We start from the raw sequence: 25032 nt of genomic DNA on the forward strand, positions 1-25032 counted from the left end.
TATTGTATGAATGCAGACCCATTTCAACATACATTTGGATGACTGTTTGGCGGCGTTAAAGCCTTGTTCACACAGGTCTTAATGCTCAAATCAGTTTTTATTTTCAAACCTGTTTTGGAATACTAACTATCCAAACAGCAAGTGACCAAATCAGATTTCTGTTTGTTCAGACAGTAGTCATTTGCTGACATGGCTATTCTATTGTCATAGTAAATAAGGGTGTGTGCACAGTGGTGGTGCTTGTGCTTACTATCACCAAAGATGATGGATATACTGACAAGATGCATGCCTCTCTGGCCTAACAATGGGAGTCGTTGGCCACGGCGGGTTGTCTAGCCCCCACCTATCCTTTCTTTGGATTGGTGGATACATGTCATTATTGTAATCCTTTTTGAATATTTGATGAGGGTTGTTGACATCAACTGCCTGTAATGGAGAGAGATGCTATGCTATTAGACATATGCCAAGAATATGCATAGCCATCTCGAGACAACTTCTATATAAAGACAGGTTTTCTGCAGAGTTGGGCCTCTCTGAAATCACTTAGAAGTGTATTTTTATTTATTTATCTGTTATTTTACCAGGTAAGTTGACAGAACACGTTCTCATTTGCAGCAACGACCTGGGGAATAGTTACAGGGGAGAGGAGGGAGATGAATGAGCCAATTGTAAACTGGGGATTATTAGGTGACCGTGATGGTTTGAGGGCCAGATTGAGAATTTAGCCAGGACACCTGGGTTAACACCCCTACACTCTTAAGTGCCATGGGATCTTTAATGACCTCAGAGAGTCAGGACACCCTTTTAACATCCCATCCGAAAGACAGCACCCTACACAAGGCAGTGCCCTGGGGCATTGGGATATTTTTTTAGACCAGAGGAAAGAGTGCCTCGTACTGGCCCTCCAACACCACTTCCAGCAGCATCTGGTCTCCCATCCAGGAACTGATCAGGACCAACCCTGCTTAGCTTCAGAAGCAAGCCAGCAGTGGTATGCAGGGTGGTATGGTGTGTAGCAAGCTAAGGAGACAACAATGCCTGCCATTGAGGTTTGTTTCCCAGTTGTGTTGAATGTTCAAAATCATAGTGTAAGAAAACTTTTAAAGCCTCAAAGGATAAGATGATCCAACTTTCAATCTGATTCATTTTTAGCTAGCCACAGTAGTCCACTAGCTAAGTAGCTGTATAGCTTTCTAGCACATTCACTAACTTGTTTGTAAACAATCTACCACATGTTCTTGTCTAAATTTCAACAGAGTAGGTAGCAAGCAACAAGATGTGTCAAATAACAGTATAAAAAACACTGGAGAGCAAATAAGTCACATTTGACTGTTCAGACACGGGTCGCATGGCCAGGAAAAATAACAGAATCTAATCGGATATGCAAATCCATACGGGAAAATTATATATTGGAATATATTTTTAAAATATATATAAACATTTTAATATATCAGGAAAATGTATTTATCAAATATATAATTCAATCAAATATATGTACTTATATATATATATATATATATATACAACATGTGCGCCACACAGAATGCACTGGAACTGCCTCTGCAACTCAATGCTGCAATGCTGCCAGGCAAACAGAGTGTTCCATTGGAAAGGAATGTACTTCAGGTGTACCAAAGCGCAATGACTCTGTGGGTGTGATTGAGGTGTAACCCAATGCTGCAAGGCAAACACAGCGTTCCATTTGAAATGAATGTACTTCTGGTGTATTTGGTGTACCAAAACGCAATAACCCTGTCGGTGTGATCGAGGTGTTAGCATTAGAGCCAATTTATGCTTGATCCGAAATGTGGTCAGAGGCGGCTTATGGATGGTGTTATGCCATTGCGGACTCTCCAATATTTTTTACCTTTTTATTTATTTATTTTATCAGGGAGTCATACAGAGACCAAGGTCCTGAATGACATACATAACAGAAAATACACACATCAATATAAATACAAAATGAAAACAGAAAAAACAAACACATTAATCACTAATAAGGTCCTCAATCAGCCTTTTGAATTGCCCTAGAAGCACCAAAACATCAAATTTAAGAACATTTCGAAGATGGTTCCTGAAATAAGGTGCAAGAAAACTAAAAGCTGATTTACCTAACTCAGTAGAGACCAAAGGAATTTCCAGAATTAACCATCCCTGAGACCGGGTGTGGTAATTCCTATGTCTAAAGTTTAATAAAGATGTTAGGTACAGTGGCAGTTTTTGTATAAGGGCTATATAAATGAAAACATAGCAATGTATCAAACTATGTGACATCAGAGGGCCAACCAACTTCCTGCTAGAGAATGCAGTGATGAGTACTGAAACTGTCATCCATAATAATGCGCAGTGCGCTGTGATAACCTGCATCTAACGGTTTAATGAAGTGGCAGCTGCATTCATATAGATGAAGTCGCCATCGTCTAGGACCGATAGGAACGTAGACTGAATAATCTGTTTTCTACTATTTAGTGAGAGGCAGGACCTACAGTGCCTTGCGAAAGTATTCGGCCCCCTTGAACTTTGCGACCTTTTGCCACATTTCAGGCTTCAAACATAGTAAGTAAGTATTGAATGCAGGTAAAATTAAGTATATCTTGTTCTCTACAGCGTATAAAAATAACTTTGATGATTTAAGCATATGTACTTTAGATGGTGTCCATTGATTGTGTCCCTGCTTACAAATATCTGGGAATCTGGATAGATGATAGGCTGTCTTTTAAAAAACATATTGATGAGTTAGTTAAGAAGCTGAGGTTAAAATGGGCTTATTCTATAGAAATACAGTGCCTTGCGAAAGTATTCGGCCCCCTTGAACTTTGCGACCTTTTGCCACATTTCAGGCTTCAAACATAAAGATATAAAACTGTATTTTTTTGTGAAGAATCAACAACAAGTGGGACACAATCATGAAGTGGAACGACATTTATTGGATATTTCAAACTTTTTTAACAAATCAAAAACTGAAATATTGGGCGTGCAAAATTATTCAGCCCCCTTAAGTTAATACTTTGTAGTGCCACCTTTTGCTGCGATTACAGCTGTAAGTCGCTTGGGGTATGTCTCTATCAGTTTTGCACATCGAGAGACTGACATTTTTTCCCATTCCTCCTTGCAAAACAGCTCGAGCTCAGTGAGGTTGGATGGAGAGCATTTGTGAACAGCAGTTTTCAGTTCTTTCCACAAATTCTCGATTGGATTCAGGTCTGGACTTTGACTTGGCCATTCTAACACCTGGATATGTTTATTTTTGAACCATTCCATTGTAGATTTTGCTTTATGTTTTGGATCATTGTCTTGTTGGAAGACAAATCTCCGTCCCAGTCTCAGGTCTTTTGCAGACTCCATCAGGTTTTCTTCCAGAATGGTCCTGTATTTGGCTCCATCCATCTTCCCATCAATTTTAACCATCTTCCCTGTCCCTGCTGAAGAAAAGCAGGCCCAAACCATGATGCTGCCACCACCATGTTTGACAGTGGGGATGGTGTGTTCAGGGTGATGAGCTGTGTTGCTTTAACGCCAAACATAACGTTTTGCATTGTTGCCAAAAATGTCAATTTTGGTTTCATCTGACCAGAGCACCTTCTTCCACATGTTTGGTGTGTCTCCCAGGTGGCTTGTGGCAAACTTTAAACAACACTTTTTATGGATATCTTTAAGAAATGGCTTTGTTCTTGCCACTCTTCCATAAAGGCCAGATTTGTGCAATATACGACTGATTGTTGTCCTATGGACAGAGTCTCCCACCTCAGCTGTAGATCTCTGCAGTTCATCCAGAGTGATCATGGGCCTCTTGGCTGCATCTCTGATCAGTCTTCTCCTTGTATGAGCTGAAAGTTTAGAGGGACGGCCAGGTCTTGGTAGATTTGCAGTGGTCTGATACTCCTTCCATTTCAATATTATCGATTGCACAGTGCTCCTTGGGATGTTTAAAGCTTGGGAAATATTTTTGTATCCAAATCCGGCTTTAAACTTCTTCACAACAGTATCTCGGACCTGCCTGGTGTGTTCCTTGTTCTTCATGATGCTCTCTGCGCTTTTAACGGACCCCTGAGACTATCACAGTGCAGGTGCATTTATACGGAGACTTGATTACACACAGGTGGATTGTATTTATTATCATTAGTCATTTAGGTCAACATTGGATCATTCAGAGATCCTCACTGAACTTCTGGAGAGAGTTTGCTGCACTGAAAGTAAAGGGGCTGAATAATTTTGCACGCCCAATTTTTCAGTTTTTGATTTGTTAAAAAAGTTTGAAATATCCAATAAATGTCGTTCCACTTCATGATTGTGTCCGACTTGTTGTTGATTCTTCACAAAAAAATACAGTTTTATATCTTTATGTTTGAAGCCTGAAATGTGGCAAAAGGTCGCAAAGTTCAAGGGGGCCGAATACTTTCGCAAGGCACTGTATTTCTATAGAATAAGCCCATTTTAACCTCAGCTTCTTAACTAACTCATCAATATGTTTTTTAAAAGACAGCCTATCATCTATCCAGATTCCCAGATATTTGTAAGCAGGGACACAATCAATGGACACCATCTAAAGTACATATGCTTAAATCATCAAAGTTATTTTTATACGCTGTAGAGAACAAGATATACTTAATTTTACCTGCATTCAATACTTACTTCAGGTCAATACAGTTTTTCTGTAATACAATGAAGGCAGACTGAAGTTCAGATAGAGGGTCAACCATGGAGGCAATAGCATACGCAACAGTATCATCAGCATGCAAGTGTCTTTCTTTTTTTATCTTTATTTTACCAGGCAAGTCAGTTAAGAACAAATTCTTATTTTCAATGACGGCCTAGGAACAGTGGGTTAACTGCCTGTTCAAGGGCAGGACGACAGATTTGTACCTTGTCAGCTCAGGGGTTTGAACTTGCAACCTTCCGGTTACTAGTCCAACGCTCTAACCACTAGGCTACCTGCCGCCTCTATACTATTTTTTGTCGATATTGTTCATGTAAACAGTAAAAAGTACAGGACACAGAATCGACCTCTGCGGTTAGCTGAGAATTGATCAAGGATTCTAATATTTTAGCTAGACAAGAAAGTTTAGAAATAGGGTTATAATTATTTAGGTCACAAGGGTCACCACCTTCGTGAAGATGGAGTACATGGGCCGCCATATAATCGTCAGGTTAAAAATATGGGTTAATGATTCACCAATCGGGGGCAGAAAGCTGCAGCAAAAATGGATCAAGCGTATCAGCCCCAGTGGATTTTTTTAACATCCATATTAAGCAAGGCATCTAGCACATCACAGATAGTAAATTGTAGAAATGAAAACAAAGATTCACTGGAAGTTGACAGGTTAACCATTGAGTCAGCTAGAGGCTGGCAGAAGGAAGAGCCCTTGATTGACTGACCAGGGTCAATTAAAGCACCATTTCTCTCAAATAAAAAGCTTGCCAAGATAAAATGATGATTAAAAGCAGCACTTATTCCATTCTTCTCAGTTATGATGCCAGAGTCAGACAGAACTTTCTTAGGCAGGGAAGAAGGGGAATTTGTACACTTCCGTGCATTTACTGTATTCCAAAATGTTGTTTATGGACACATAAACCAGGAGCTCAAATTTCTTGCGAACAGAAATATTTAAAGATTGGAACACCGTCAAATTAGATTTGACATGTATGGCCACTCCTCCCCTTTCTGTAATCTGTCACATCTAAATTCATTAGAAACATTTACTTCAATGTCTTCATCAGATACAGAACCATGTAACAATGTTTCAGAGAGAACCAGAATGAGTCCTGTAACCAAATGTCAATTGTATCCATTTTTAAATCAGATTTCGCACATTTATGTGCATTATCCCAAGCCCCTTACAATATTTAAAGTCAGAGGGGGTATTCAGCTCATTCCCATAAGGGCATAGGGTCATCTGCAGCTATTTGTTGAGTGAGCTGAGACTTGGCCAAGGTCTATGCCAACCACGTGAGAGCAGAGTAGACTGAGCATTTGACAGACTTCCTTCAAGTCGCTGGATGCAGTGGCTGAGGCGGGAACTGGGAGAGCAGTGTTGGCAGAGCTCTGTCCACCCAGCTGAAGCTCCTGCCAAGGGAGTGGAGCTGCTGCAAGGGATCGGAATGGCTGCCAATGCTCTATTCTGAGTGTGCACAGGAGGCCTTGGTGTGGCTCCTATTGCAGGGTGGGGCTGCCATAGGGGGAAGGAGTGTCCCAGGCCTGTCCTGGGGATGGGAGTAGGGAGAGTAACCAAAATTAGCCTGGGAGGGAGGTTGTGGGGGGACTTGAGGAGAGTGGTGTGGAGGGCAGTGTGGCTGGTGAAGCTCCAAACTCTCAGAATATGAGGGCTGATGATGTGAATGATACATGGGGTGGACTGCATCATGTGGTGCACTACCCTCAACAGTGTTTTGCCAGACCCTAATGTAGTGGTCGGTGCTGTGTAGAGCTGGGCTGAGTTGAGGTGGGCCTTGTCTGAGAGAGCTGTGCTGTGATGGGCCGGGTCTGGTAGAGATGTGTTCTGATGGGCCGTAAAAGTTTAATCATTGAGTTGATATGAAAATAACCAAAAGTATGTGGACACCTGCTCGGCTGGGACAACCATCTCTGCAGCACTCCAACAAGCAGGCCTTTATGGTAGAGTGGCCAGACAGAAGCCACTCCTAAGTAAAAGGTACATGACAGCTGTCATGACAAATACCTTTCTCCCTTTTCTCTCTGCTCTACAGAATGGACTCTTGGAAAGGCCTTTGTTAACATAGAGAGAGTATGGTAACATCAAAAGGTTGGGAACGGAGTAATATTTCGATAATCCAACCAGTTGAAAGTATCTGTTAGTACTTAAAAAAATATGATGTCAGATCAGTTGTCGTCGGAGACATTATTACTGATGATAGGACGACATAAATTGTATCTTGGAAAGTCTACACATTGTAGTTATCAGATTCACATGGAATTGTTGTGCAATTTACATGTTTAAATATGTATATATATAAGTAATTTTATCTTTTAAAATGAGAGAATTGTTTTGATAAGTAAAATATGCTCACTCAGTGGCCACACCCACGTGAATAGGCATTGGTTGGAAATGATGAACCAACCCCTTTTCTAAATTTCTATAAGAGCCCCCGTGACCCAATTCACAGTGGACTAAGCCAACCTCAGCATTGCGAATGGTTGAATGACTACAACCTTACGAAGTTAACACTGTGTTCCCGATGACGTGAGGACTGATGTCCATACATTTAAAATGGCTAATATCAACTACAACCTTACGTAATTAACATTGTGTTCCAGACGACGTGAGGACTGGTGTCCATACGTTTAAAAGGGCTAATTTCAACATGGAGGTGACGATCGCCACGCTGGAATGATTCATTTTGACTATACCAGCCAGAATATAGCATGAGCTTAATATGGCAACTTAGAATGAATGTTGAACTCTTATTCACTAAAGAAGTGATACATCCTAGATGTCGAGTTATCAGCAGCAGCTGTAAACGTGCGTGGCCTAGGAAAGGACAGACAATCTCTTCAGAATGACAGGGTACTAGAACGTATCCGTTCTACCACATGACGACAGAGTACTACAACGTAACCGTTCTACGACACGACAAAAGGCTACAACGTATCCGCCCAGAAATATTCTTCAAAGGACAAGGGAGAGCTTTGCTGGGCAACGCAGCCTTCCATCTTTGACCAATCTATCAAAGCGCAGCTCAGAGTAAATATACTTCTTGCATTTTCCTTTTCCGAATGGGCGGTTATTTATAATACATAAGATTCTGTATTTACGATAGCATAGCTTTACAAGGTCAGATAGAGACCCAATCCTTTTGTTCCTCAGTCTTCCCGCTCTTTCATTCAAACCCAACCCCCTTTCTTTGTATAACCAGCTGTCATATCAGTTTTGTCCTCTTGGGACATTTTCTTTTATGACATAATTAGTCATCAATGTTCCATCCTGTGTATATGTAATTCTGTGTGACTATTTAGGTATTTAGTAAGTAAATAATTAAACCAAATTTGTATTGCTGATTCAACTTGTTAGCCAGGGTTCGTGAAGGTAACCAAGAATTTTACGTCGTTCAGATGAGAATAAGGTGATGATTATGACGTGACGATTAAGGTGACGATTAATTTGACTGCTATTGATATAAAACATTACCAGGTCTTTAAGAGTTTGTTCGGAAGACAACAGCTCTATAAACATTCTTCCGTGGTGCCCTGACTTCCTAGTTAATTACATTTACATGATTGGTTGAATCAGGTAATATTAATTACAGAGAATTGATTTTATAAAATGGCATGTCACATAATTTAATCCATATTAAAGACACGACACAGCCTACTTGGAGTTTTCCAAAAGGCACCTAAAGGACTATTAGACCATGAGAAACAAGATTCTCTGGTCTAACAAAACCATCAATTAATTATTTGGCCTGAATGCCAAGCTTCACATCTGGAGGAAACCACATCCTGCTGTGGGGATGTTTTTCAGTGGCAGGGACTGGGAGAAGAGTCAGGATCGAAGGAAAGATGAATGGAGCAAAGTATAGAGAGATCCTTGACTAAAACCTGTTCCAGAGCGCTCAGGACCTCAGACTGGGGTGAAGGTTCACCTTCCAACAGGACAAAGACCCAAAGCACACAGCCAAGACAATGTATGAGTGGCTTTGGGGCATGTCTCTGAATGTCCTTGAGTGGCCCAGCCAGAGCCCGGACTTGAATCTAATAAAAAATCTCTGGAGAGACCTGAAAATAGCTGTGCAGCTCCCCATCCAACCTGACAGAGCTTGAGAGGATCTGCAGAGAAGAATGGGAGAAACTCCCCAGATACAGGTGTGCCAAATTTGTAGCATCATACCCAGGAAGACTTGAAGCTGTAATTGCTGCCAAAGGTTCTTCAACAAAGTACTGAGTAAAGGGTCTGAATATGTAAATGTGATATTTCAGTTTATTTGTAATACATTTGCTAACATTTATAAAAACCTGCTTTTGCTTTGTCATTATGGGGTATTGTGTGTAGATTGATGAGGGAAAAATAATAATGCTGTGTCATGACTGTCCTGTGAGGATCAAATGACTTAGATCAGCTTGGCAATGGTTGACAATAACCAAACCCTCTCCCACCCGCAGAGGGGTAAGGAGGGAACTGCTGGGTTGACAGCTCACACTCGATCGTAAATGTAACTAGACTTTAATATCCAAAAACTGAATAACGGAACAATATTTCTAACATAATGTGGAGAATGATCAGTGGGGAACTATGGAAAACAAATGTAATATTGATTTTCATATTGTGATGTTATTAAAAACTGTATAACGGAAATACTGTAACTTGAAAAGTATCCCCCTGAAAAGTAAATCCCCTTTATCTGTCAAGTTTTCATCCAAAATGTTATAATATGACAAATGATTAGAATATTTTTGTTAAGATAGTAATGTGTGTGGTATCCCAGGAGGTCTACCCCAGGGGATGGTACGTGAGGTACGTGAGGCAACGTTGGCTCTCTCTGCTGGGAATACGGGAGCTGGGCACCCCGACATGGACAGCTCCAAATGGAGGTAATTAAGGGAAAGTGCCAACCAGCTGTGGAGGCCAAATAAAAGGAGCACTGTGGCACACTGCAAGGGAGAATGGGGGGAGATCGACACCGAGCAAACGTAGAGAAGAAGGACCGAGCCAAACTTAAGTGATTTTCTTTGTTATGTTTATTTTCTGTCATAGTAAAGTTGTTTTTGCGGACTTAAACCTCCCTGTCTCTGTGTCAATATCTGCAAGCTCAACCCACCACCCCACGGTTTACCACATATAGTGGAGAATGCGGGCGTCTCAGTAGCTTTGGGTACCGTGGGGTCGAGCGTACGGAGATCACCATGGAGGAGTTGGTGGCTCAGTTTATCCTCAGCCAGCAGAAGCAACAGGCTCTCCAGTAGCAAGCACTGGAAGAGCAGCAACAACAAAACCGCAGACTGGTAGCGGAGGTAGCCCAGTTGAAGGTTGGGGGGCTCAGGAGTCTGGCCCGAATCAGTTCCTGGTTCAGCTAAGGGAGGAAGATGACATGGAATCGCATTTGTACACCTTTGAGAGGAAGGTAGGATGGCCCAAGTCCAAGTGGGCCAGCCTGTTGGCACCCTACCTCTCTGGGAAGGCCCTGAAGGCCTACTTTGATTTGAATGCTGACCAGGTCGCGAATTATGAGGGACTCAAATGGGAGATCCTGAGCCGTTATGGGTTCAATCTCGCACGCCGTGCACAACTGGTCCACGACTGGACCTTTGACCCCAATCTTTCCCCCCGTGCTCAGATGAGCGACCTGGTGCGCCTGACCAAGGGCTGGCTACTGACGAAAGTAACGTCCCTCCCGATGCTCGACAAGTTCGTCCTGGATAAATACCTTCAGGCCCTGCCATACGAGATTAAGAAGACGGTGAGCATGCAGAACCCCCAGTGCCTAGAGGAATTGCTGACCGCGGTGGAAATTCACCAGAACACCCAGGACCTGCTGAGAGGGGCCCGAGTGGAGAGAGGAGATGCCGCGAGGGGGACAAACAACACAAAGAGAGGCGAGGGGCTGACAGGGGCCCGGACGGAGCCAGCCGAGGCTGTGAAGTGGGAGGGTGACCCAAACCAATGACGTCGGCGGCTGCTGGACCCAGATCAGAGACGCTGCTATGAGTGCGGTGAGCCGGGGCACCTTGCGTGGAGCTGTCCCAGCCAGGAGGAGGCCATGCCCTCCACATCCCCCAGCTCTGGGGTAACCCGGATGGCGAGTTACTTCACCTCCTGTTGGGCGCACACCGAGACGGCCCCTCCAATGGTTCCTGTACGAATCGATGGCATCGACACCAGCGCTCTGCTGGACTCCGGTAGCATGGTGATCCTGGTAATCCTGGCCCACCCGCAGTGGCTCACGCGAGAGGGGAAGGAGGACCCGGGGTACAAGGAGGTGACAGTGTCCTGTGTACACAGGGACACAAAGAGGTACCCAACGGTGCCAGTGAGGATAACCACCCCAAGGGGGGAGTGTCAGATGCATGTGGGAGCTGTTTCTAACCTACTCGTGTCCATTCTCCTCGGTCGACACTGCCCTCTCTTCCAGGCACTGTGGAGGAGGGACCTGGGGAGGCATGCATGGGAGGTAGGAAGAAAAGGAAAATGGATGGTGGCGGTAATAGTAAAGTAAAGTCTGTCATAGTAAAGTTGTTTTTGCGGACAAAAACCTCCCTGTCTCTGTGTCAATCTCTGCACGCTCAACCCAACACCCCATGGTTTACCACATGTGATTTAGTTTTAAAGAGTGAACTCTGTAGCTCTGTTCAGGACAACACGATGGACAAAGCCAACCACACATATATACATTCATGATTTCTTTTTCCAAACGGTTTGTGTGCAAAGTATATGATTAATGTGAGAATAGTTATAGAATGTCGACAATAAGTGTCTTCTTCTCTCTCTCGCTCTATGTCGTTGGGTATAATGCTATATTGTGTCAATACGCTAGGGACCTTTGTCTCATGTAGTAAGTGTGTGTGTGTATTCTGTGTTATTATTTCGTTAGCTAGTAAATAAATAATTAAACTGATTTGTGTAATACTGAATTATGAGTGAGACTGGGGATTTTGCAGATCCAAGATGGTTACGACTGTTCGGAATGATAAGATAAGAGATAATGATTAATACTTTGACTGTTTTATGGATGTGATAGGTAAAGACCTTTAGAGTTTAATTCTTTAAACAACCTCTTCCGTGGTGCCCCAAATTGCTAATGAGTTTATTGTTACATGATTAATTTAATCAGGTAACAATTAAACATAGTTAGCGGATTAAATAAATAACAGTCATCAGATTAATGAAAGTAAAGTCACGACAGTTGTAACGTAACAAAGATGTGAAAAAGTGAAGGGGTCTGAATACTTTACAAATCTGTGACCAACAGATCTGTATTCCCAGTAATGTGAAATCCATAGATTAGGACCTAAGGAATTTATTTCAATTGACTGATTTTGTTATATGAACCGTAACTCAGTAAAATCTTTGAAATTGTTGCATGTTGCATTTATATTTTTGTTCATTATACAATGTTGTTGATCCATCCTCACTTTTCTCCTCTCACAGCCATTAAACCTGTAACTGTTTTAAAGTCACCATTCGCCTCATGGTGAACTCCCTGAGCTGTTTCTTTCCCCTCTGGCAACTGAGTTAGGAAAGACACCTGTATCTTTGTAGTGACTGGGTGTATTGATACACCATCCAAAGTGTAAATAAGAACTTCACCATTCTCAAAGGGATAGTCAATGTCTGCTTTTTTTTTTTTTTTACCCATCTACCAAGGCATTGCAAAACCTCCCTGGTCTTTGTGGTTGAATCTGTGTTTGAAATTCACTGCTCGAGTGAGGGACCTTACATATGCGAGGGGTACAGAGATGACGTAGTCATTCAAAAATCATGTTAAAACACTACTGCACACAGAGTGAGTCCACTTATGTGACTTGTTAAGCAAATGTTTACTAAGGAACTTTAGGCTTGACATAACAAAGGGGTTGAATACTTATTAAACGAAGACATTTCAGCTTTTCGTTTTTAATTAATTTGTAAAGATTTCTGAACATAATTCCACTTTGACATCATGGGGTATTGTGTGTAAGCCATTGACACAAAATCTAAATGTAATCCAATCCAGGCTGTAACACAACAAAATGTGGAAAAAGCCAAGGGTTGTGAATAGTTTCTGAAGGTATCATACACAAGGCTCAAACATATATTTAAATATCTGTCATTTACATACACGTAAATACATGTACATGTTCAAATAATGTATTTGTCAGTATTGACTCTCTGTTGGTGGCTTGAAATACTCACAACTTTTAACTCTGTCTGAAAAACGTGGTCTCGACTCCAGATCATATATCTGTATTGTTTGATTATTGTTTGTTTTGCTTTTTCAAGCACTGTAGTGAACAGCTCTATAGAAGTTGAGTAAATTATTATTATATTATATAATTTTTCATATGGGAAAATAGTATTTGATTCACTTCAATCTGCCAGTGTGAACAAGGCTTTAGACAGGCAGCCCAATTCTCATATTTGTTTCACTAATTAGTCTTTTGACCAATCAGATCAGCTCTGAAAAACATCTGATATGAAAAGATCAATTAGTGAAAAAAAGATCAGAATTGGGCTGCCTGTGTGAACGCAGCTTTAGTTTTTTCTCCTCAAGAGGTGCAGTTGTTGGCGGAGCTAAATACCAATTATTCTCGATGGCACACCTGTGTGCATTGTTTCTCCGTCAGCTTGCAGGGGAGGTTGGCAAACGAAATACCCTCTTCCATCGATAGAACTGTCATAATTTTTCAGGATGGAGTCTGCAGCTGAGACCAGCACTGCAGGAGTTTCAGTAAAAGATGACCTTTCAGAAAAATGTCAGAAGTTATTTCTTGAGTTCTTGGAGGAGTAAGTTGTTTGGACGAGCCCAATAATAGTGCTTAATATGAGTGATAATCAATGCGTAAACTCACCCCTCACTTTTAAACACAGGTTTCAGGACACAAACGGGGAGATTTTGTATCAACCTGATGCTGAGGAGCTCATTCGACCAGAGAGAAACACACTGACTGTGAACTTCACCAACATTGAGCACTTCAATCAGCAACTAGCTACCACTATTCAGGAGGAGTATTACAGGTAATTGAAATTCTAATTTGGTAGGCCTGGCCAAAAAACTCATTCTAATTCTCCACTGAACCAGCAAGTTACTAAACATTTCAATTTTGTCCAATCAATCCACAAAGGGAATACATTTGATGTTTCATTTTCACACACCAGATGGATGCAGTGAAATTTGGTGTTTTACAGTATCTTCCATAGTAGTGTGCCCCTGGAGCAAATTAAGATTAAGTGCCTTGGTCAAGGGCACACTGACAGAATTTTTACCTTGTTGGCTCGGTTATTTGAACCAGCGACCCTTTCAGTTACCGGCCCAACACTCTAACCACTATGCTACCTGCTACTTGTCCATGTTTTGTCATCCCCAGGGTATACCCATTCCTATGCAGAGCAGTCCGTTACTTTGCAAGAGATCATGGGAACATGCCAGTAGCCAAAGAGTTCTATGTGGCCTTCTCTGACTTTCCATCAAGACAAAAGTAATGATCAAACTACTGAACCAGATCTCTCTGAATACATTACACTTAATGACATTATTATTTACCTTAAGTGTTAAGTTGATTGTATTGTCCCTTGACAGGATCCGAGAGCTCTCCACGGCCCGGATCGGGTCCCTACTGCGTATCAGTGGCCAGGTGGTGAGGACACACCCAGTGCACCCTGAGCTGGTCAGTGGTACCTTCCTGTGTCTGGAATGCCAGTCTGTTATGAAAGATGTTGAGCAGCAGTTTAAATACACCCTGCCCAACATTTGTAAGAACCCAGTCTGTGCCAATCGACGTCACTTCAAGCTGGACCCCAACAAGTCCCGTTTTGTGGACTTTCAGAAGGTACGAAGAGGTTGGACTGCATGAGTCCACCAGGCCAGATTGACCCTCCAGCAGACAAGGAAACCATAGCATGATATATCAGGGCTCTAATTGTATATGCATGGGTGTTCATATAGGTGCGTATCCAGGAGACCCAGGCGGAGCTGCCTCGTGGCTCCATCCCCCGCAGTGTGGAGGTGATCCTGAGGGCAGAGGCTGTGGAGATGGCTCAGGCAGGGGACCGCTGTGACTTCACCGGCACACTGATCGTCGTACCAGATGTCGCTGCCCTGGCTGTGTCAGGTGAGGAACTTCCCTCCACACACCATGCCTTTTCATACACACAAGATGGCCTTCTGAGGGTCAAAGTCATACCTGACCCTGAATAAAAACCATTGCGATGGTGCATAATAGTAACATTCTCCCCTGTACTTTCTCCATGTATGCGCTGCAGGCACCAGGGCAGAGACCAGCAGCAGAGTGACTGGGGGGAGGCAGGGCTTTGATGCAGATGGGATCCAGGGACTGAAGGCTCTAGGTGTCAGGGATCTGTCCTACAGACTGGCCTTCCTAGCCTGCTACGTGGCCCCCACTAACCCTCAGGTTTCTCCATTAGTTAAACATTTATTTAGATTTATTTGAAATGTATTTAACATGGGAAGATGCCTCTAGCGAGGGAGATGGATCTAGAGACTATGTATTGTAAACCACGAACTGTGTTCCTGTGTGTAGTTTGGTGGTAAAGATCTACGACAGGAAGACCAGACTGCAGAGAGTGTGAAGAACCAGATGACTGTTCAGGAGTGGGAGAAAGTGTTTGAGATGAGTCAGGACAAGAACCTCTACCACAACCTCTGCACCAGCCTCTTCCCCACTATCCATGGTGTGGAAATTGAATAGATTTGTCTGGTAAACTGTTAAAACATCTGTTTTGAAATGCACTGCCTAACCTGAGAAAATATTTCAGGGAATAATGAGATCAAGCGTGGAATCCTATTGATGCTCTTTGGCGGTGTTGGCAAGACGACCATGGAGGGCACATCTCTGCGGGGGGATATTAATGTTTGCATCGTTGGGGACCCCAGTACCTCCAAGAGCCAGTTCCTAAAGTAAATCACCAAGCACTATCCTATTTGTATAACCTACATATGTTGTATTTGAAATTGAACTCAAACCAGTTTGAAAAATAAAAAGCTTTAACAGAAGCATTTTGAGTTGTTTACTAGTATTGCACAGCCTGTGTTGCTAGTCTCTGGAGGTCTCATTATTCCTCATAGCAATGTAGCCTGCTACATGATGGAAGCAGGAGTGGTGTGGATGTTTTGAGGGTAAAGGTTGGTGTTTAACTCTGATGGATGTGTGTGGTATGCCCTACCTCAGACACGTGGAGGACTTTGCGCCCAGGGCAGTCTACACCAGTGGGAAAGCCAGCAGCGCGGCCGGGTTGACGGCAGCTGTAGTGAAAGATGAGGAGTCCCATGAGTTTGTCATCGAGGCTGGGGCCCTCATGTTGGCGGATAACGTAAGCATTGTGTTCTAGTACGGGACAGCCATCTTATGCGTTTCAGTTCGTTCATATGTCCTCTGGGGGGCACTGTGCGCTTTGATCTAACTTTGTCCTGTATCAACATCCACAGGGAGTCTGTTGCATTGATGAGTTTGACAAGATGGACCTGAAAGACCAGGTAGCCATTCACGAGGCCATGGAACAGCAGACCATCTCCATCACTAAGGCTGGTGTGAAGGTATGCTATGTGGGAATAGGGCTGTAGCTGTACACAATTTATTTCTTATAATTATAATTCCGCAATACTTATTACTACTCAGTGCAGAGGGAGTATCAGTGGTTTGAGTTGTGAGCTGTTTGACTGTGTTGTTTTCAGGCCACTCTGAATGCTCGCACCTCCATCCTGGCGGCTGCTAACCCCATCGACGGGAGATACAACCGCTCTAAGTCTCTGAAACAGAACGTCAACATGTCAGCACCCATCATGTCCAGATTTGACCTCTTCTTCATTCTGATTGATGAGTGCAATGAGGTAAGAGAAAATGGAGGGTTTCACTAACTTTTTCAACTCCTACAGTAAGCCCATATTGAATGGAAATGTATGTTTTGGAAACTTGACACATTTAGCATTTTCACCTTTGTCTTGTGGTCTAGGTGACAGATTATGCCATAGCCAGGCGTATCGTAGACCTGCACTTTAGAAACATGGAGTCTGTGGAGCGAGTCTACGCCACTGATGAGATACAGAGATACATACTGTTTGCTCGGCAGTTTAAACCAAAGGTTATAATTTCCCTATGTTTGTGTTCCTCGTGTTAGATATTTATTTAACTAGGCAAGTCAGTTAAGAACAAATTCTTATTTTCAATGACAGCCTAGGAACAGTGGGTTAACTGCCTGTTCAGGGGCAGAACGACAGATTTGTACCTTGTCAGCTCGGGGGTTTGAACTTTCAACCTTCCGGTTACTAGTCCAACACTCTACCCTGCCGCCTACCTACCTACCGTAACATGCTTTCTGTTCCCTGTCGTTGGTGTGGTGCACTTTGACCCCAGATCACAGCAGAGGCAAAAGAGTTTGTGGTGGACCAGTACAAGCGTCTGCGTCAGCGGGATAGCAGCGGCAGCACCAAGTCAGCCTGGCGTATCACCGTCAGGCAGCTAGAGAGCATGCTCCGACTATCTGAGGGCATGGCCAGGCTCTACTGCTCAGATGAGGTTGGTCAGACACCTACTACTGAAGTATACATGTAGAATAAAACTGTATTTTTGTCTTTACTTGTTAAAGCTAATAATTATGGTTGTTTGTGTAAGAGGTGGTTCAGCAATTTTGCTCATGTAATGAATAAGCTTGCCTGATATCTGAAGTTAAATTGACTGTACAACACATTTTCACCCTTTTATTTGGACTTATTTAAAGGTGCATCCCAAACACGTTAAGGAGGCCTTCCGGCTATTGAATAAGTCTGTCATCCGTGTCGACTCCCCAGATATCAACTTCGACCAGGAACAAGATGATGGGGAAATGAATGGTAAGAAACGGTCACTTTCACCTTTGTGCAATAATATATTTATTGAAAGTGATACACGTATACATTAAATTGCCACCCTCACTCTCCAGATCAGAATGACATGATGGGCACTAATGGCAATCATGCAGAGGAGGCTATGGACACAGAGCATGGGGCAGGCAGACCAGAGAAGACCAGCACTGCCAAGCCTGCCCTCAAGATGACCTTTGCTGAGTACAGAAGGGTCTCCAACCTCATTGTTTTTCACATGCAGAAGATGGAAGATAGTAAGAGCTTAAAGGGGCCATCTACAGTTGAAACAATAACAAAGCTTCATCCTGCCACTGTTTTGGTAAAAAGCTGAGGGATGGGGCTGGAGAAATGTAACCACTCTCGGAATTCATAGAAATAGCTATGGATGCAAGGACTGACCGACCAAGATTAAGAAATTATATATAGATAGAAAAAATATAGATTAACAATGTTTTGAGGATATAGTGTTTGTCTACTCCAATATATTACAAATATTGGAGTAAAACAAGCTTATATTTTGGGTTCTTATGGGGTGACATGGAATTAAGCTCATGAGGCATTTCTAAGTTATACATGCATTGATTCTTGAAGTATATATCATTAAGTCAAAAAATAGATGTAGCAACTGCAGATTCACCATTTTAACAAACTGAAATGTTACTTTGCAAAGTTTTTTGTTGTCATGAATTCAAAAAGATACTAGTTTTTCCAAGGTTTAACAAATGTTTCATTCTTAGTTGATGAGTCCTCACTGAAGATGAGCGAGCTGATTAACTGGTACCTGAAAGAAATGGAGAGTGAGATAGAGTCAGAAGCTGAGCTGGTTGCCAAGAAGAACCTTATAGAGAAAGTGCTTCACAGACTAATCCATTATGTAAGTAAAGCATTGGAAACAAGACACACCAAGACCATAAAATATTTGACTGTTTGAAGAACATTTCTGATATTGATCTGACAACAAAAGTGTTTTGTCAAATTGGTGAGTGACATGCTCTGTATTGTGTTCATTATAGGACCACATTATCATAGAGTTAACGAAGACTGGGCTGAAGAAAGTTAGTGATGAGGGAGAGGAACCTGTCATCGAAGAGGACCCCTTCTTAGTGGTCAACCCCAATTACATCCTGGAAGATTAGGTAGGGTCCACCTCAGCCATAGATATTGTGGAAGTAATTGAACTCAGGCTTATCTGTAAGGAATTTGTGATTGCAGCTACAGTAGCCTACTGTCAACTTGTTTTGCTGGCATGTTGCTATTGACTATCAATGTACTGTCTCTAAAAAAACATTGAACACTTGTCATACTGCTCATGTCTATGCATTTCAATAAATATATTTTTTTGTGCATGGTGCTCACTAAATGGTGCACTTTCCCCTATCATTATACTGGTGGCCCAGAGTTCAGGCCAATGGTTCATGCTCATGTCAGTGGGACATTTAGGGGAGCGGTTTTATTATATGCAAGAATATTAGCATTTTTGTCATATGAATTGCCATTGGTTCTAAAGTATTACTACAAAATTCTCTTTTCTTATTGATGACAGAATATTATACACTGAATAACATTATTTTTGTATTAATTCTTTTTTAGGAAGGATTTGTCTTATTAAGAACCCATTGACCCTAATTCTGGGGACATTCATGCAGTGTTTAGGCATAATTCTACTGTCCCCCTCGTTTGATCTCGACGATGCAATACATTGAATAGACATTAGCATAGCCTAGATGCGCGCACACACACTATTTTAAATAAGTTATGTTTAACAGAAGTTCGTTTACATTGGCTACAATAGCACTAGCCCATAGACTCTATTCTCCATTAGTACATTATTGGGCTACAGTAGCACATCCAATGACAATTTTTACATATTTATTCCAGAACAATTGGCTACTCACCCTGTTTTTAATTTGGTGTCTTGTACCCTTCGCTACGTAGGTAAGTGAAGTTACATTATTTGTAAATGTGAGAACATGGAAATGTTGGCTATTGTCCTCCCGGAAAATTGCTGTGGCTCTTTCCATTCCTTTCCAAACGTCAAAATGAATGCTAATGGTGGATATAACCTACATTAATACCATTTCGTTTGTAAATGAACGTATTCCATTATATGTAAATATGAAATAATATCCATAAGAGACCCTCGCTCACTGGCTTAAACGCTGAGAAGTGCGAAACTGCTTGTGGGTCCCAGTCCTGAAGAGCATCCCGGAGAGTTGCGTGCGAAGGGCATGCCAGGTCATTGGGATGCATCCGCCACCTGAAATAGCCTACGTGGAATTTTTAACGCCACCCAATCGGGTATATAACATCAACCACATCCCTGACAAGAAGACCGCCGACTGATAAAGCACATTTACTGAGAGCTGTATTGTATGCAATAGTTTCGTTTTTTTTGTTAAACTTTATTCACAAATTGTACACTTACGGGGCTCTAGACGGTTGAGGACTGCCTATTAACTTAGATTTGTAAATTGATTGGAACAGCCTTTAGGTGAGTTGTTACATTTGTATACAATATGTAAGCTAGTAGATGTGTTAATTAAAAAAATGTATCAGCAAAGGTAATTTCCCTTGAATCGATGGTTTACTATGCCTACGCTTAGGCTACTACGCATAACACTTTTCCACGGTATTATGCCATTGGTCCCGGAATGTAAACAAAGGTATGCGGGTGTTGTGAAATAACGGGATGCTAAATTAGTTTTTTCATTGTGATAGATGAATGAATATATATTAAACACTAATCCGTATTGTTGCTTGAAGGGGACTTGCGATCTCTTTATCGTAATATGCCCTTTGTGTAAATTTTGTCTTCTTGAGACCAGTAATGCATTCATGTTAATTGACTCAGATGATGATTCCACCTGGGGACTGTTTATATGCTGGGAGGAAGAGAAGGAAGCCCATCCAAAAACAGTTGAGTACCACTACCAGATATTGTCACTTATGTATTGAATGTTTATTTTATTAATTAAATCATAATTGACCTATCAAGCTATATGATTGAAATAACGCAACCATCTATTTCTCATCTGTTGCACACTACTGATCATGAATGAATGATTCTAATTGACATGTACAAAAGTGACTTGTTACATTCAATAATAATAAAAAATGGTATTAATCTAGGCAAGTCAGTTAAGAACACATTCTTATTTCCAATGATGGCCTCCTGTGGGGATGGGGGCTGGGATAAAAAATAAAAAATATATAATACAATTATAGGACATAACACACATCACGACAAGACTACATAAAGAGAGACCTAAGATGGCAGCAACACATGACAACACAATAGTAATCATGAGTTCTTAGAATCAACCTATTTGATCTTAGTAGTTCATCTCACATGAAATGCATACCTGTTGGTTACATGTGCAAACTAAAATATATTCTATAATGACAGTAACCTTGTTTAAAGTCTGGCATTGATAGATATTCCACACATTTGTTAAGTAATTGACAAAAATAATTTATGTTCAAACAAAGGCTACAATTTAAACAGAGTATCAAACCCAAAAGCATTCATTGTTATATTGTGTTTATTTCCAAGGGTATTTGGTTACACTTTGAATTGTGGTGCTACATTATTACATTGGAGAGTAAGATGTGGTACAGTACACCTGTTATACCAGTTTATTTGATATAGTTCATGCTCATCTGTGAGCATTTGTCTCTTCAGGATTATTCTGTTGAAGGACCTGCTAGCTACAGCTACAGAGGCTTTCGCTCTTCATTATTTAGTCATTGTTGTTTTTACTTTTTACTCAAGGAATTGACTGTTTCTCAGACCCCACAGACCACCCCTGACATTCTCAAAATATCCCCTTAGACATGATACAGGTTCCAATAACTATTGATTAATATACCAGAGGAGACTATATGTCATTAATGCATGCTTGCTTATTGAATAAACCAGTCATCATTTGGGCAATAGCACTGTATTTTTGACCTCAGGAGATTGATCTAATACTTCCTAGATTGTTTCTTTTTCATAACATCAATTAACCTTGCTAAATGATTTGTCTCTATATCCGACAGAAAACAGACAGCGGCCAGCCAGAAGACCAACCCGTCTAAGAGGCACCGTGACCGTCTGAATGCAGAGCTGGAGCGGTTGGCCAGTCTCCTACCGTTCACCCCAGACATCATCTCCAAACTGGACAAGCTCTCAGTGCTGCGCCTCAGCGTCAGCTACCTCCGGGTCAAAAGCTTCTTTCAAGGTACTGACAGCACAGCGTCCCCATGTGGTGCAGTTACACCCTATACAGTCTCTCGTGACAGCAGTTACACCTTACCGTGACAGCGAGCATGATGGATCTGGCCCTGAATGCTAAGATTACAACCTATACTGTGGTATGAATTTTTTTTTTCTTTACTGCAGGATCTGTTGTATATTAGATGTCACACTTTATGGTGCACTAGTATACATTCTATATCATATGCATACAGTACTGTGCAATTCATTATCACAACCTTACAAAGTTGATTTGTTTTTATAATGAAAATATTGGTTTGTACACCTGAGTTGCATCACATCCACTGTGCTACCACACTTATTTTACCCTAGTGCTGCTTCCCTGTCATGAAGCTATAATTCTGTTAACATTATTAATGAGAACATTTAGACAACATTTTAGACAACATTTAGACAGCTGAAAGAATGTTATTTATCACACATGGATCAAAGTAGAAGGGTGGTATGAATCATCAGGCTGGGTGTAACACATTCAGACAGATAGCTAGATGGTCATTAGATAAGAGCTGAAGTTTCTGAAGTAGTGCTGAACTAGGTTCTTCATGTGCTCTGTTGTTTATCTCATGGACCGCTACAGCAGGCATACTAGACATCACGAGCCTTTTGATATTTTCACCATGCACACTCCTACCTCTCTCCTACTTTTCTACGTATTTGACAAGGTTTACTACATTGAGAAAATGAAGGTGGAAAAATGACCAAACAGATATTTTATCCATGCATGCATGACGCCACTGTGGCACCCTTGATCATTCAGCCAGTTTGCATTGGATTAACATGCCTGGGAGCCTATATTAACTATTGCAATATACTTATTTATATGTTGGTTAAATGTACCTTCTTATTCTTTTCTGTGTCATTTCCAGTCCCTTCTGTAATTAAATATGTTAGGTCAAGGTGGTGTTGCTACATGTGTTACCTTAATTTGATTATCTGATTCAGAACAGGTTTTGACTCAAATGGCCATATGTTAAATGAGGTCAGCCATCAGCTATTTATGACTTCTTTGCAATATACTGTACATCTTTAAAGCTTTGAATTGCATCAAAGGCAAAGCTCATACTGGAGGTAGCTTACCTGTTTTGAACAAAAAGGATAGATATGCTATCTAATGACGGAAATTAGTAGCTCTGCTCTTTTCACTAATATCAATAGCTACAAACTTAAAGTAATTGTATTGTCCAATTGAAATCTCCCATCTACAGTTACAGCAGACCAGAAAACAAATATTAAAGCATTTTCCCTCATTAGGGATGTAATGAGCTTGTCTCTTTCTGTGGCCATGCTGGAGCTGGTGGGTATCTTTGCATGAATAGTCTCATGTCAATAATTGTGTAGATTGGCACTGCACAACAAAAGGCGTGAGTGGCAGGCCCCAAACCACTAAATATTTTGGTCCATCAAGGACAAGCTGAGAGCACAGCATGCAGCAGAGCGAAATCCTTTGTTGTCCCAACACTATTGTTGGACTGTTGTCGGGCACAATTATGCTCAAATTTGATCACCCAGTACTCAACTCCCCGAGTTGATCACCAAGTCTGATTTTATGACCCCTGGATAAGACTAAATGAACCACTACAAATATTGGTTAAGATTTGACCCTCAAACACAAGAATATATTCCAGTTTCAACAGGTGGTTGTTTTTTTATAGGTTTTTAGCACCCTACAAACCTTCAAGTTTAGAGCAGATGTTATTTACAGCTACAGTCTGAGACAATGCTGTAGCTGTTACACCACTAACACAGGATGTGTGCCAGAACTGTGGTTTTCTTGTTTTTCAGTCATCTCTCATTTTGTGTGCTATTTGCTAAGTACATTTGTGAATAATCTTGATGACGTATCTCATTCAGCTGACACAGTGTGTCAGTAAGGGGGATCGATGCTGTTCTTTTAAAGGATACTGTATAAGGATATATCATATATTATAAACTGGGTGGGTCGAGCCCTGACTGCTGATTGGCTAACAGTCGTGGTATATCAGTCCGTATTCCACGGGAATGACGAAACATTTATTTTTATTGTTCAAATTACTTTAGTAACCAGTTTATAATAGCAATAAGGCACCTCGGGGTTTGTGTTATATGGCCAATATACCACGACTAAGGGCTGTATCAAGGCAATCCTAATTGCGACGTGCCTAAGAACAGCCCTTAGCTGTGGTATATTGGCCATATACCACACCCCCCCGGGCCTTATTGTTTAAATATATGCAATTTAGCAGACACTTTTATCCAAAGCGACTTAGTCATGTGTGGATACATTTTTATGTATGGGTGGTCCCAGCGGGAATCGTTGTAAGCACCATGCTCTACCGACTTAGCCACACAGGAGCATAATAACGCTGTAAACCCCTATGGCCTTATGAATGGGTGTGCAGTACAAGTTGTGCTATGTACTGTTCCTCCTTTTTGTCAGCAGCTGTGGTTCCCCTTGCCAGGTTCCATTCATCAGGCCCATTTAGACATCACACACTCTTGTACGGTCTTCACTGCTGATCGCAATAAGCTCACAGAGTGGTTAATAGGATTGAGGCATGCACTTCACTTCATTGCAGTGAGCTCAATTATAAAAGGGCAGGTCAAGTGATGGGGTGGCAGGTAGCCTAGCGGTTAAGAGCATTGGGCCAGTAACCGAAAGGTCACTGGTTTGAATCACTGAGCATGGGATGTGTCCTTGCGCATGGCACCTAAACCTAAATGATCCTGTAAGTCGCTCCAGATAAGATCACCTGCTAAATGACTAAAACGTCAATATAAAATGATAGAACTAGTACAAACTACACTACTCACTGTGGTTTCAGGTATGTGTCCTTGCAGGTAGGATCACAGTGTCAATGGTAAATAATACCATGGTTCTGATACTGCCTGTTGCACATTCATCATGAAAAGGCTTCTCTTTGATCAGACTAGAAAAGGATGTGATGTATTCATAAGAATCCCCAAAAGTCCATAGAAATAATGTCATTTTCCATGCTGCCTGTTCCTAAAGTGTTACCTGAAGCTTGATGTATGCTGAGCGTCTTGTCAACGCCAGCTAACTTGCCTGTTTGATTTCCATGAGCCGACATGACAGTGTATTTCTGTGGAATACAGAGTAATGGGGGAAAAGATCATGAAAGATATTAGCAATCTGTGATGTGCTCCAGCACATGAGGGAGTAATTGTGCACTAGTGAAAGTGTCAGGGAAGGCATAGTCAGATCAGAGAGTTAATGAATGCTCCACTTTCTCCCGAGTACATCGCGTGACTGCTCCCTGGCAAGGCCCGGG

General features: G+C 41.7%; 1 protein-coding gene across 2 annotated transcripts in view; it reads left to right on the forward strand.

Moving 5' to 3' along the window:
- Positions 1–13215: 13215 nt before the first annotated feature.
- Positions 13216–25032, forward strand: part of LOC109874461 (maternal DNA replication licensing factor mcm6) — a 33554-nt gene continuing 21737 nt past the window's right edge. The window contains exons 1-18 of one of the 2 annotated variants that reach the window (XM_020466348.2): positions 13216–13433; positions 13518–13664; positions 14015–14125; positions 14227–14476; positions 14593–14758; positions 14910–15058; positions 15188–15338; positions 15423–15564; positions 15836–15977; positions 16093–16200; positions 16339–16494; positions 16617–16745; positions 17018–17179; positions 17382–17493; positions 17583–17759; positions 18243–18379; positions 18519–18641; positions 20357–20421. In XM_020466348.2, coding sequence (XP_020321937.1) covers positions 13339–13433; positions 13518–13664; positions 14015–14125; positions 14227–14476; positions 14593–14758; positions 14910–15058; positions 15188–15338; positions 15423–15564; positions 15836–15977; positions 16093–16200; positions 16339–16494; positions 16617–16745; positions 17018–17179; positions 17382–17493; positions 17583–17759; positions 18243–18379; positions 18519–18641 — 2457 coding nt within the window. In that variant the 5' untranslated portion in view covers positions 13216–13338 and the 3' untranslated portion in view covers positions 20357–20421. Of the gene's footprint in view, positions 13434–13517; positions 13665–14014; positions 14126–14226; positions 14477–14592; positions 14759–14909; positions 15059–15187; positions 15339–15422; positions 15565–15835; positions 15978–16092; positions 16201–16338; positions 16495–16616; positions 16746–17017; positions 17180–17381; positions 17494–17582; positions 17760–18242; positions 18380–18518; positions 18642–20356; positions 20422–21546; positions 21729–25032 lie in introns of those variants that run through there. The other variant, XM_031810776.1, reaches the window with a different exon arrangement.

The sequence above is a fragment of the Oncorhynchus kisutch genome, linkage group LG30, assembly GCF_002021735.2.
Source record: "Oncorhynchus kisutch isolate 150728-3 linkage group LG30, Okis_V2, whole genome shotgun sequence".
NCBI lineage: Eukaryota > Metazoa > Chordata > Actinopteri > Salmoniformes > Salmonidae > Oncorhynchus > Oncorhynchus kisutch.